General features: G+C 42.8%; 1 protein-coding gene across 2 annotated transcripts in view; it reads left to right on the top strand.

Annotated features, from left to right (window-relative positions):
- Positions 1–14,719, top strand: part of NBEAL1 (neurobeachin like 1) — a 978,461-nt gene that overhangs the window by 567,147 nt on the left and 396,595 nt on the right. For both annotated transcript variants that reach the window (XM_085648956.1, XM_085648955.1), the window contains 2 exons: positions 13,831–13,990; positions 14,176–14,264. In XM_085648956.1, the coding sequence (XP_085505082.1) occupies positions 13,831–13,990; positions 14,176–14,264 (249 nt within the window). The remainder of the gene's footprint in view (positions 1–13,830; positions 13,991–14,175; positions 14,265–14,719) is intronic.

Below are 14,719 nucleotides of genomic sequence, written 5' to 3'. Positions count from 1 at the left end.
CAATGCCCTTTCTGGTGGATACTCTCTGTCTATCTGCACCTCTCCGTTCTGTCGATTCATCTCTTGTTTTCCTAAAAAGGTCCCAAATTGGCAATCTGCACGCTGGTACCTCCAATTGTTTCATGGTCTGCTTCCAAGGGTGTGGAAAGAGTCAAGCAAAAAAACTGATGTCAGCATACGGGGTAGTGCTCTAATGTGACTCGCCACTTCTGGGTGAAATAAAGGCAGTGTGGAGCTGTGTGATGCAACCTAGAGATGTGCAAGAGCACTACTGTGAAAGCTTCCAGATCCAGTCTGGCTCCTGTGGAAATTCTAAAGGTGAGGAATATCCAGTTAGAGTATCTACCAGTAAGCGCATTACTGAAGGTAAGTAACTTGTAAGTTAGAGAAGGGTGAACCTCCTTCATTCGTGACTCCTGTTATGCCTGAAGGGTGTTAATATTTCCATTGGCTGGCTGAGGTGGTCTTGAATGCAGAAGCGTTGATCCGGGCGGGTATCGGAGCGCTTTACATGACGGTTGCGGAGGACATGGATCGAGAGATGTGGGAGACATTTAAGGCAGTATACATCAGTAACAACAGTGGAAAAGTGGTTATACTGGTCCGTGACAGTGGCCAGATAGCAATTGCGACAAGATACATAAGGAATAACAGTGGAAAGGTGGCATGCGACAAAGGTCCGTAGCAGAGGCCAGGTGGTGACTAGGACAGTTAAAAACAGGCAGGTCGCCAAAAGGGGCAATGCTTCTAGATCAGTGTATTGTTCATCAGTATAGCTTTCACTTCCCTTTTAAAGGCAATATTCTCGGGGCAACGCCAGAGAAAGTACGTTTGTAGGTTTTCAGTTTTGTTAAATTTCTTTGGCTTGAGGAGCATAGTGCTGGTGCTCCTTGAGGGCCTGGCTCTACCAAATAGCTCAAGCTTATTCTTCAGGTAGATGGGGGTATTGAAGTGTAGTGCTCTCTGGGTCATACAAGCAATGTTTAACTGGATCCTTGCCTGAAATGGGAGCCATTTGAGAGCTTTAAGGTCAGGAGAGATGTGGTTGGATTTCTTGGAGCCAGTGACGAGTCTAGTCGCCGCATTGAGAGATGCTCTGAGTGGGGCTAAACTGAGTTTCGGGAGACCGCATAGAGTAGCACTGCCGTATTTAAGCCTTGAGATGACTAGTGCTTGCACCGCTGATTTAAAGTCTTCTTGTGGGAGGTAAGGTTTAAGTTTTCGAAGGATGCTCAATTGAAAGTTAGCTCCTTTGCTCGATGCTCTGATGTGGTCTTGCATGTTTAGGTTCTTGTCTAGTACAACTTGCAGTGATTTAGTGGAGTCAATGATGTGTGGTGCACAGTTGAGCGCGGTGAGGTTTGTTAGGAATTGCCCCGCAATGGGGGATTGTCTAGTTGGTGCAATGAGGAGGAATTCAGTTTTAAGGGTGTTAAGTTTGAGGTTAGCCAGTTTAAGGTTTTGTGCAGGGTTCCGTTGAGTGACTGGATGTCCTCGGGAGAAGATAGTTTCATGTACAGTTGGGTATCATCCGCATACATGCGATATTGGATGTTGGAAGCTTTGAGGATTACAGTCAGAGGTTCAATGAAAAGGTTGAAGAGCGTGGGCGAGAGATAGGACCCTTGTGGGACACCCAGAGTACAGGGACTGGAGTTGGATAGAGTTTGATTGGTTTTGACTCTTTGTGATCTGTTGTTGAGAAAAGAGGCAAACCATTTTAGGACAATGCCAGAGAGCCCCATCCTACATTCCAAGAGGTTAAGAAGGTTGACATGTTTGACTGTGTCGACTGCAGATGAGAGACCGAGTAGTATTAATAGGCAAGCTTCATTCTGATCAAGCAAAGAGAGGGCATCGTCCACTATATGCGTGATGGCCGTCTCAGTGCTGTGCCCAGCATGGAAGCCCGATTGGAATTGGCCGAGGAGTTGGAATTGTGTTTGCGCAGTTGTTCATGTACACATTTCTCAAGGAGTTTTGCCAGTGTAGGAATGTTTGTGATTGGTCGATAGTTATTCAGGTCTTCCGGGTCAGCCGTGGTTTTCTTTAAGAATAGGGAGAACTAGACCTGCCTTCAGGCAGTCTGGGATCTCTCCTTGGAGAAGCGAAGCGTTGATGATCTTGGACCAGAGCGGGACCAGGGTTCCTACCATTTCTTTGAAGAAGTTGGGGCGAGGGGGTCATTGAAGTGATTGGAGGGTTTCAGGGTCGATAGTATGCTGAGGATGGCAGCGTCATTGACGGGCGTGAATTGGTTCCAAGAGGCATTGTTTTTGGGGGAAGGATAGCACGAAGTACGAGGGGGGCAGGTAATGAGGATTCAGGTGAGGGTGAAAGTTTGATTAGAGCCGATTTGAGGTCCGATTAGATCATATTTGCCTTTTCGAGGAAGAAGTCAGCAACGGCATCACAGCTCGGCTGATGGCAGGAAATGTAAGGTGATTGGCCGGAAGTGATTTTAGATTGTGACTTAATCAACTCAAAGAGTCTTTTCGGGCGATTTTTTGCTTTATCCAGTTGGGATTTGAAGAAGGATGCTTTTGATGTATGGTCGTAGAGGAAGACATCAACTGTCTAACAGCCAAATCGTTTAGGTTCATCCTACTTCCGTTCAATATCAATACTATTCACCATAGACTAGGCCTGATGAGGTCTGTTACAACTGAAACAGCAATAGACGAAACACTTGTTAGCAAGAACAAAATAGACTAATGGAAGTTCAATAAAGAACTCATGTTGAAACCATAACTCAACAGTTGATTTCCTGAGTGCTCGGAGAGTCCTTTCTCAGTCTAATGAATCTCGGACTGTAAACTGGAATCTTCTTGGACTGAGGTCACACATATATCGCTGGTATCCCTTGCAGTTCCTCCTTCCTCATCCAGCTCCGTTAATTCAACAACTACGATAAGTCTGACGAAGAAATTGTGGACCATGAAAAAATTCCTCAGTTGCCTTTTAAGGCAAGCAAAAACATGAAACAATGACCCAAGTATAAGGAGAGGTTTAGGGTCTAAGACAGGGATACAGAAAAATGCTGGAGGCTAAGAAACACAGATAAGAAGAAGAAAAGAGGTCAACAACTGTTCTAAGCTTGCCAATCAATGGGCAAGTATACATTTTGGTCACATGTAAACAGAATAACAGCAAAAGGCAATACAATGGCTACAAACAACTTTCCTCCACAAAACTGGTCAACACATATAAAAAGTGGCATGTGTAGCTGTAGATACATCTGCCATGCATACTCCTGCCATCTAGTGTTGGGCTCAGACTTGTACAACTTGTTTTTGTTTGCAGACGTCTTTTGATTCACAAGGTATAGTGACTCCTCTTATGACTGGTAATGCACCCGGGCATCAGCTCCATTGTTAGTTTGTTTTCTTCTGCCGTCGAATGTGCATCGCTAGGGTTCTGAGTTGACCTCATGTGCTATTGGTTGTCAGGGTCTCTCAAGTCTTTCTCTCCCGGTAGATGAAGACAATCAGTTTACTTTGTGTTTTATATTGCCTCTGTCATAATGCTCCCGTCGAATTCCCGTCCCGGTCTTCTTTGACTCCCCTTTTGGGTTTTCACCCCTCTCAATCCTGTTCTATTAGGATTCAGCCTTGAGAATTAGCAGACTATGATGCAAAAAATACCCTTTTGTTACTGTCCACAGTGCCACTCTGAGTACTCGTGGACAGAGAACACTCGGTCTGCAACCTCTGCTTGTTGAAGGAGCACAACAAGACCTCCTCGTCTGCCTGCCTCGCTTTCCGGTCCAAAAAGACCACTTAAAATCATCAGAATCCTCGACTTGCTCAATGCTCCATGGAACATCAGTGAGACTAGGAAAATCTCAGCATATTTGGACATCGAAGGAGAGGTAGATGTCGCCGAACAAGCGGCCGCCTTAAGAATAGAACCAGGTTCACCATCAGACTTCCAAGGCAGCAGATCCGCAGCTCACAGCAGTCCAACAGCAGAAGATGTTGACAGTGAGAACAGCTCCTCACAGCTCTCATCATCAGGCCACCCCCCGCCCCGTCAGTGGTCGAGCCCACAATTGTGGACTCGGCCTTCTGGTCCACAACTGCATCCCAGCCATGGGCGGCACCACCCTAAAGCTTTGGAACTGACATCGAATCCATCCTCAGCCCCTCCTTCAAGAGCCATCCAAGACTCTGCCCTCCTCGTCACCCAGAGCTCCCTCAGTGCTGCTACTGATTGGTTCTTTGGAGCTGAAACAACATTGTGTCAAAACCTCCCTCGAAGCCAGAACAGCCCTAGGCACCCAGCCGACCTTCCACGGCAGACTCTGAAGATCAGGAACTCCCGTTTCTACAACTTCTCTGAGAGGAGTCGGACACTCGGCAAGAGACTGTTTATTCACCCCCATACAGGGAAAATTATAACAAAACCATCACCGAGGGGGCTGGAGATTCTTCCTCAGAGGAGGAAACTTACCTTTGAGGAAAGGTTTATACTGGAGCCTCCTCCAACTCCCAAGCCGGAGGAGCATCAAGATGGGGCACCAGTCAGCAGCCTTCTCAACCTGCTGTGTCTCCTCCTGCCCTCATCCTCCTATACCACCTCTGCTTCGCTCTATGGACCCTTATACTGTCCCATATTATGATTATGATGTAGAGCCCCCGGGGGACACAAACTTTCCACAAGGTAGATCTTTCTCCTCCGGGATTGCGTAGGGATTCAAGGGCATGTTAAAAACGGCCCTGAACATCTTCAAATACCCAGTGAAGGCTAGGATGGTCACTTCTAGTGTTAATAAAAATACAAGCCCTCCCCTTCTGACCCACCCTACATAAGAGACCAACTCCTACCCGACTCGCTAACACAGCCAGGTTAATGCACAGGGCACCTGGGACACCCCACTGCCAGATAAGGAGAGTAAGAAGATAAATGCTGCGAGGAAGAGAGTGGTCTCTCAATTTGCCACTGACAGGAGTATTACACTTGGTTGGCTTACTCTCCAGATATGACAGGACTTGGTGGGATGATAGAGACGATTTGATTCAACACCTCCTGAATCAGTATGCGCAGCGTACACTGGAATTAGTCGCCATGGGGCAGATTACACTACCATTTTGTGTGCTCTAGATGCAGCCGACACCGCTGCAAGAGTTGTAAATACCAGTGTCCTCATCCACTGCCATGCCTGGTTCCATGTCTCCGGGTTCAACCCTGATGTCCAGCAGCATCTAGTAAACATGCCCTTTGATGAGGAACATCTCTTTGGGACTCAAGTTGATCAGATGCTAGAGAACATCAAGCTAGAGAAAGTCAAGAAAGACGAGGCTAAGGCTATGTGGCCCTTCAAATCTGATTGCCACTTGGTTCCTTTTGCAGGTACCAGTTTTGAGACGGAGCCAAAACCACTTCCCTGGAGGCTTCTATCTCCTACCAAATGCAACAACAGCAGTAGCATCCCTCCTGTGGTTACTCCAAGGATGCTTATAGGGGAAATAATTCCAAAGGCAGAAGCTGAGAGGGTGTGGTATGGGGAACCGTGCCCACTAAACAGTGATTGTCGCCCCACCCAACTCCCCTCCCCCAACCGACCACCCAAGACCTGTCAGGTGAAGGCTGCAGGGGTTCCTCGCCTGCTGGCAAAACATCACCCCAGAACAGTGGTACTGTCCATTATAGACCAGGTTACTGCCTAGAACTCAGTGCTCCACCACCAACAAATGTGCCACCTGCACAAACACTCGCTCTATACAGACCATCAGCGTCTCATCTAAGAAGAACTTCAAGCGCTCCTTCTCAAAGGAACCTTAGTGCCTGCGCTGTCACACCAACACAGCAAAGGGGTGTGCTGCCTATACTTTCCAATCCTCAAGAAGGGCTAGTCTCTCAGGCCCATACTTAATCTCAGGCCCCTCAACACGTACACACTGTCAGAGCATTTCCACATGGTCACGATCCAGGACGTCAGCCCTCTGTTGGAGCAAGGTGACTTCATGACCTCCTTCAATCTGAAGACCTCCGACTTTCCCATCCAACCTGCACACCGATGTTAACTAAGATTTGTGGTAAATGGACAGCACTTTCAATTCAAAGTTCTGCCTCTCTGGGTGACTGCCACATCCAGAGTTTTCAATAAATGCCTTGCAGTGGTCGCTGCTCATCTTCGGAGGAAGGGCATGACCTCACTCTCCAAGGCCTATGGATATCCCATCAGCGAGATTTTCACATCAATCACCTTGAGCGAATAGCCATCCAGCTAGTTCAAAACCTTCCTTTGTCACATTCACAACCAGATAGACCTTGTTCACACCAACAACAGGACTGCTATGTACTACCTACAGAAACATAGCAGAACACACTCACCACAGTTGTCACGGCTGGCTCAGAGCATTTGGTGCTGTGCACTCCATCACAGAATCCTTCTACTAGCAGAGAACCTTCAGGGGGTGGACAATGACTTTGCAGACCTGCTTAGCAGCATGCAGCAACAAATCAACCAGTGGGAACTCCACGCTTAAGTCCTTCTCCAGTACTTCCACCGTTGGGTGTTCCCCAACATAGATCTTTTCGCTACCGCTAAACACGCAAAATACCAAAGCTTAATCTCCAGGTACTCACACCTGTGGTCGCTGGGCAATTATTATGGATGAACAGGTTAGGCACATTTACCTGCATGTCTCTGCCACTCCCACTTCTTACGTGATTTGGAGGCTACGGAAAACCTCTTTCTCTTATCCTAATGGCTCCCACTTGGGCCAGGCAAATGTGGTTCACAACCCTCCTCAACTTGGAAAGTAGCGTTTCTCATTGCTATCACCTTTCTTAGGTGTGTGAGTGAACTCCAGGCTCCCACACTGGAATGATTTTTTTCCAGGTTCACATTAACAAGGTAGTTCTAATGACTAACCCAAGATTCCTTCCCAAAAGTGGTATCTCCTTTCCACCTCTATCATAAAATCGAGCCCCCAATATTTCTTTCCACGCCCATACTCAGTGAGGGATAGAGCCCTTTACACACTAGCTGTAAAGAGGGCTCTCATGTATTAAATTGATAGGATAAAACCATTTTGTAAAACTCAGCAGCTATTAGTCACCCACACTAACTGTACAAAGATAGCACCATTTTAAAAGCAGGGATTGCACAATGGCTAGTCAAGTGCATCCATACTTGCAACATCAATGCCAAACAGCATCTCCTTGCACCACCTAGGCCATACTACACACAAGACAGCAGCTTCAATGGCAACATCCCCATAGCTGGCATCTGTAGGGGGGCTATCTGGTCAACCCCACACACATTCACCAAACAATGCTGTGTAGACGTGCTAGATCCCACCCACCTCCCGGCCATTGCCCCCAGAAGCCTTCAGTGGTTGAAGATGCCTTTATTTCCTTATTTCTTATATTTACTAAGAATGGTCATCTTCCTGCACTTTCCATGCTCTATCTCCATCCTCACTGACACTGACAGTGCGGTAAAACAATCTGACAATGGAGCCGATGCTCATTCGCATTGCCAGTCATAGGAGTCGCCGCTATACTTTGTAACACGAAAGACTTCTTCAAAGAAAACAAGTTGTACATGACTGAGCCCAACACTAGATGTTAGAAGTATGCAGAGCATGTGAATCTACAGCACAATATGCCACGAACAGATGCTTACAAAGTAATATTTTGCTTATGTGTCTCAAGAAACAACTCACTATCCGCATCTAAAAACATCAACTCAAGCCACACTGACCTGTTCGTATCAAAGTCTGAGGCAATGGTAGCCTTGATATAAAAAAGCAAAGAGGGGGCCCGGCCCATCGTCCTGCCTAGTACTGTATTTAAATCCAACAATTTATCATAGGCAAAGGTCTTAAGTCCACTATACACCCCTTGCTTAACACAAACAGGGTCCCTGGAGGCTGGCAGGGCTCGCTTCTGGTGCCCATTTTTTAAAAAGTTCAGCATTCAAGCTTTCCTTTGATTGCATTTTTTGATACAGACGGGAAATAATATGCAAAAACCTTACTAAGCAAGTTCTGAATTTTACCCAGATAAAAGATTGCTTGCTTTTAATCAGACAGGCTTCACGATGGGCTGTCTAGAACAATCTAATGAACCAGGAACTGCTCACACACAAGTCAACCAGGGGGACGATAACCTTTTGTGTACAGTACATATTGATTTCCAGACTGCCTTGTATTGTGTTGACTCTTATACTCTGTTGCCAAAACTGGTGCACTGGGGTGTTTCTTTAAAATTACTGGGTGCATTAATCAATTTATAGTCGTGTACCAGGGTAAACATCAAATCAGACCCCAGACATAGTCGCCAATTAAAAAATCCTCACCAATAAAGGCCTAAAGCAAGGCTGCATCTTGGCTCCTCTACTTTTTAACATTTTGAATTTAGGGCTTTTTTCATAAGTGCCAATTCCTTTCATCCAAATGTATCTGGTGGATCATTAAATATACTGCAATATGTAAATGACACTCTAATTTTAGCTAAAACTGAAACAGGCTTACAGAGAGCACTCTGCACCTTTACTGAGTTTTGCAAGGCCAATAATTTAATTATAAGTGTTTAGAAAACAAAGGTAGTCATTTTCGATCTGAAGATCCAAAAGATGGACAGTGAGAGTTGAAAAGCACTAGGATACCTCGTATGAACTGTTGCAAGTATGTGTGTATGCCTGGAAGATTGTGGCAGGCACACACTACTTCTAGGAGTAACCAAAGCTACAACTCTAACCCTGAATAGTTCATTTTGGCAGTTAACACACAAAATATCAGGACCATCTTTAGTTTTGTTCTTATGAGTGATTAAAACTAAGCCTTGCTTAACCTTGTGATTTCTCCAGGGATATTCAATAAATGTCTAGTTATTGTGCAGTGCCACACATCAAATTCTCTTTAGCCTCCGACAGAGCACGTCTCAAGCTCAAGTTTGCCTAGAATTTATTTTGCAAAATCCCTTATCTTAAATGCCTTATTCTTGTCTTATTGCAATCACCCAAGAGCAGTTTAGCATGGTTTGCTGAAAAACATCCTAAGACAGGAAGTAAGGACCCCTATGTCCACAAACCACGAGAGTTCCTACATGAGGGACTCCCTAGAGAAACTCCAGTTCAGAGACATTTGATTTATTTGTTTTTACTGTGTTCGATTTGAAAAATTTGCTTTAATGGCTTACTTAGAAAATCATTAGTTCAATCATTTTAATTAATTGTATACATAAATAAAAATACTCTGACATCAGTTTCCTGTAGCTCTTTTACAGTATCACCTTACACCTTAACAGATAGAATGCTATTATGATATAAGGTGATCCTAAATCAGCCTTCGGTCCCCACTCCATATCCAAGGTATGAATTACAACAATGGGCAGTCCATGGTCGTCATCATCTCTGATGGTATTGACACCTCTTTTCACTAACATAATGTCCTTTATCTTGGTAAACGCCATAGTAAAATCAGTATTCTCACTGATTAAAGTTACTCTTCCTTTCAGACATCTTTTCCATCTTGCAATCCCAGGCTGAACACCCCTTCCTACCACAGTTTTTACAGTCCTTTCCTATGGCTGGAAAAACCTTAAAAGAGTCAGCATGAAATACACTGGAACACTTGTGGCACACAATCTTATCATCCCTTTTCTTTTCTAACACGATACGGATTGTTCAATGGCTATGAAAGTAGTTATAAGTTCATTTAAAGTGAGGTCTTCCATTACCCACAATATTTCTTGAATTGTCTTTGAATTAGAATTTGACACCCTCTGATGTCTGATCTTTTCAGCTATTGTAGCCAGTGTTGACCGAACCTCTCATGGCAGATTGACATACATTGAATATTTATTTGTGGTTTTGGTTTTCTAGGAGAAATGTGATACCTTTCTGAGTCTTGCATATGCAAAGTTTGAATCTCCTCTCTAGCCTATTCATTACCCTATCAACATCACTTAAGTCCTGTTCTCCTTCTGCCAATTGCCATTCACGATAAAAGTTTAAAAATCTGTTGGTCTTCAGAGCCTAAATAGTGCATTAATATATTGTGTTTCCATTTTACAGGCAATTTACCTGCCTCCGTAGCTATTAAGTATTTTGAAATTTCTCCTTTACATCTCTTCCTGACATGAGAGGATCTCCTTTAGATTGAAGACATTTTTGTAGTAGTTCCAATTGCACGGCTGAGAAAAATGTAAAGAAATCATGAGAATCCTAACTCACGCATAAACACGTAGTGGGCCAAGTAATATGTAAAATGCAGTTTGTAATAGGAATAAAGTCCATAAGAATAAACATATGAATTGTGTAGTGCCAGAATAAACATATGAGAATTGGCAAGTGTCAATAATAAGTAAGATATTTTGCTCCATAAATGCTACTAATCTAGGTTTATCAGAGGTTTATTAGTCCTAGGTTAAATATAGACTTCCGCATGTGTGCATTTCCCTCAATAATAGACTGCAGATTAATGTTTAAAATGGGTCACAGTGTGTTGTAACATGGAGCTGTACTAATATCAATAAATGTACGCCTCTTTGTTGCATACGCATCGCAGAAAAGAATCGTTATGCACGGCAAAGAATGGGCTTCATTGATGTATATAGTTGTGTGGCTCTAATGGCAGCAGGCCGGGTGGCATTCACACTCAGAGTTGATAACTGTAGCAGCAAAATGACCACCTGTAGAAATGTGAGTAGAATAACGGAAATTAGTGCAGGTAAAAGGGAAAGTAAATTCCAACAAAGAGAAGAGGGAGCCAGATCTCTGACAATGCCTCCTCAAATGATTTTGTGTCTTCAGGTATGTTCCATCAGATGTCTGCATGGGAATTTCTATTTACACAGACAATATTTGAAAGATTTGTGGTGGGCAGGAGAGCTGGTAAGATGATTCATTCATGGGTTCTCCGCTGCTAGTTTTGTTTGCGAAGTAAAAAAGCAGTACAAAGGTAACACATTCCAGAGAGGGGATGAAAAAGGGAAGGATGGGAGGGAAATACAATATTTTAACCATAGTTGTCAAAAGTAGAAATGGAGTTAGTAACACAATTTAACAGTTCTCTAACTTCTTTGGAGCTGAAGCAGATTGGACTATCCCTCACACACCCTGTGAAATCACATGGCTATTATAACGCTTTATCAATTGCTAAAATCAACTGGACCACCTTCAAAGAAATCCTTCTTTTATAATTGGTTAAAGTAATTGCCAAAACCAAAGACCTCCCATACTTGTCGGATTTTATCCTTGGTCTCTCGTAAAGAAAATTAGCACCTTTGGTTCTCCCTATTGGTCTAACCTGGTCATCTCCTCTCTGTCACAAGGAAAAATCCCCAATTGCTTAAGGATAAGTCAGGTCCTGTCTCTGATTAAAAAAACAAGGTGAGGATCCAGTAGGTCTGAATATCTTGCGATCAGCGTGTAACCTTTCATTCCTTTTATTGTTTCAGCTATTAGCCTTACAATATAACACAGTAAAAAAAAATAGAAAATCTACATATATATTAATATAATATGCATATCTATAAAACAAGTTCAGCACAGGGACCTTTGCTGTTACCCGGTTGGATCACTGCAGTTCCCCTTGTTATCTTCCATGCACATAAGATGTAGGAAGCAACAGGGAAAGAAATGTCCAGTGAGCCAACCCTCCGGCATTGTCCCAGTGTAATAGAGCACAGCGTATAAAGTGTGCTAATGATTCTCGCTCTCCGAACTTACATTTACACTGGTCTGAATTAGCCTCGAAGAGGTACCATTTTTTAGCTAAGGTCAAAACTAGGATAATCCTTAATCTTAATTTTAAGTAAAGACTTCTGTTCAGGGCATGTGTCAGGTGCTGTAGATAAGTTTTAAATGTACTTGTGTGTTTTGCATTTCTAAATTTCCATGACTGCTTCCTGATAGGCGAGCTGTTACTTACAAGTGATAGCCCGATAATTGTTTTTAATTGATATGGTACTACATATAGTCATCGTTCTAGGATTCGTCCAAAGGTCATGCAGGCTGATTGCTTCTAGTGCATTGTTAACGTAAACAAGCCAGACCATTTTCGATATGCTTGTGCAGCTTAAAAGTTCGCCGAGAGATTTTAGGAAAGTTTTAGCTGCTGTGTTAGTCTATACCCCTGCCCAATAGAGAACATACTTGAGATGCATGATTGCGGCGATGCTGGTATACCAAATTCAAGGCATTAGCACATCCATCGGGGTCCCTGGACCCAAATGCAGCATCTGCCACAACATACAATTCTCAGATTTTTGTAAGTTAGTAATTTGCCTATATCCCACAGTTCTGCCCTGTACAGAGTGGCAACTACAGCATTCATAGCTTATGCTTGAATTGATTTCAATAGTTCTGCACCCAGTTTGCATCACAGGATAGCTCCACTACTTTGAAATAGCACTGTGAGTTGCTTCTCTAACTGCTTGCTCTAGGATAGCTTATTATCAAAGCAGATTCCTAAATAGTGAAAGTTTTGTACACAATCCAGATTTTTTCCCTGAAGTAAACTATTCGCTTTCATCTGTATTTGGGTACTGAACCAGGAACTTAATTTTCTCAATGTTGATGTTAACTTTTTAGTTGGGACATAATGTTTGAAGCCTCATAATAAGCGATGTGTGGCGATTTCTGTTTGAGCCATCCTCCAGCTATTGCACCTCCAACATCACACATAATTTCATTGCTGACAATATGCAGCTCTTTCTGAGACTTTTAGACAGAGAACGTGGAAAATGGCCAATATCTTTGAGAATGTTCAAACATAGATGTTGCATCACCACCTGAAACTATAAATCTTCAAAAAACGGACTTTCTTGTGCTATTTCCAATAAGCTGCACTATCCTGATTCAAACTATGACTTTGTACTAAACTGTGACTTTTTGTTTGTGGAGTGCAAATTCCCTGGGCTGGAACATTGTTAAAATCGCCAATAATCAAGCACACATCAATACAGTAATTAAAAGGCCACAATTTCAACTTAGATCCCTCCTTGGAATCAAGTCTTTTATCTTGAATACAGGTTCTTAGTCCAGACTTGACAACAGAAACTCCTTACAGGTAGGGATTCTGATTCTACACTTTGCTCCTTTCAAAGTAGCCTTTTCTGCACCTGCGAAGCTAGCACTGGGTACCTGAAAGTTTCACCACATCTGAATTAGCTGCCCATTGAAGCAAAAAAAATCTTTAAACTTGCTTTTATCAAGCCTAAACCTGCTTCTGAAACACCCTACCACCTTATCCAAAAATATCAAGTGGACAATTCCTCCTTAGAAGTAGAGACAAACTCTGCTTTGAAATACCATGATTGAAGGCAACAAAAAAACCTAAAACAATAACTCTCTGGAAGTGCTTGTACAGGGTGGTAATAGGAACAATCCCGTCCCCTAGCGTATTTGAAAATGAATTGAAAACCATACTTCTTTAACATAATTTCAAAGCCTAAATAATCATCGCCATTGCTGAATTTTGTTATAATAACACTTTTCATTTAATAGTGTGCTATCCAGTTATACTATTCTCTCTTTATTCACTAGCCACCTTCTCTAGCTAGATGCTATATAAATACTTTGTTATATTTACGGGTGGTATATTGTATATTTGTTTACACAATTTGATACATGCATGAAACTGAGTGTAAAGCGCTCTTCCACCCACTGGGTCCTGTCCATGCTATATTAACACTGCCAATGAATAAAACCTTTAACATTGCATGACACCCTCTGTGGGGAGCATCGGAGGGAGGTTAGTACCGCGTCTTATGAAACCTGATGTGGCCTGAGCTCATTAGGACAAATACCATGCTTATGTGCTCTTGTTTAAAGGTTGCACGATAACTTTTCAATTTATATTTCTGTGGCAGATTGAAGACCAGCTGCTGAAGTGTAATAAGGTCTATGAACGGAGCAAACAGCGTATTCGACTGAGGGAAGTTGGCTACTCGGGTCTGGGACTACTCCTAAATGAAGCCCCTGTAACCACTACACTCATGAAATGTCTTCTCCGACAAGTACTTCATGCAGGTGACTTAGATATGTGAGAGGAAATGTGCTTTTAAGACCTTTTCAATTTTTATTTCTTTAGGTAACACAGCATGTTTCCTGCAGTTCACTTTCATATACCTTAATAGTCTCTCAGTATCTGATGACATTACCAGTTTGAGTTGGAGACATGATGGGTTTCCTCTATGGTTTGTTTTCTCCTGCAGACCCGGTTGTAAACTATAAGGACCTAGTAGCAGTGGTGCATCTAGCGCATAGAGCGGATCTGTCTGTTCGGTTGGCTATCTGCAGAAAGGTTAGTTTTCTTTCAAAACTTCAGTAACCCTTCACTCAAAATAACTAATTTGTGATCAGATTTTATGAAAAAATAACGTGAGTGGATATTAAAACAGGGTTTCCTTTGAATATGTATGACTTATGATTTTATAAAAGGCAGTCCAAGACAGCATATCCCTTTATGTGGTGCCATCTAAGAAGTTTCCGACCTTGCTCACAACAGTCATGCTGCATTTTAAGTGTCTGTGGAAGAATAAAACTGACAGACTGATAAACTCATAACTTGGTGAAATAGGTTTTGATTGACACAATGCTGCACACATTTGTATACACTTAAAAATACAGCAGTCACTATAAATGTTAGTAAACAAGTACTGCACTTCACAAGAACCAAATAAATATTATACATTCTAAATGCTAAGTTGTCATTTGGATGTTTTGTCCAGCTGAACAATGTCATTGTATTGTGAAATT

Source organism: Triturus cristatus, chromosome 3_2 (assembly GCF_964204655.1).
Source record: "Triturus cristatus chromosome 3_2, aTriCri1.1, whole genome shotgun sequence".
NCBI lineage: Eukaryota > Metazoa > Chordata > Amphibia > Caudata > Salamandridae > Triturus > Triturus cristatus.
Note: the sequence above shows the minus strand (reverse complement) of the source record. Positions and strands in the feature narration are given on the sequence as shown.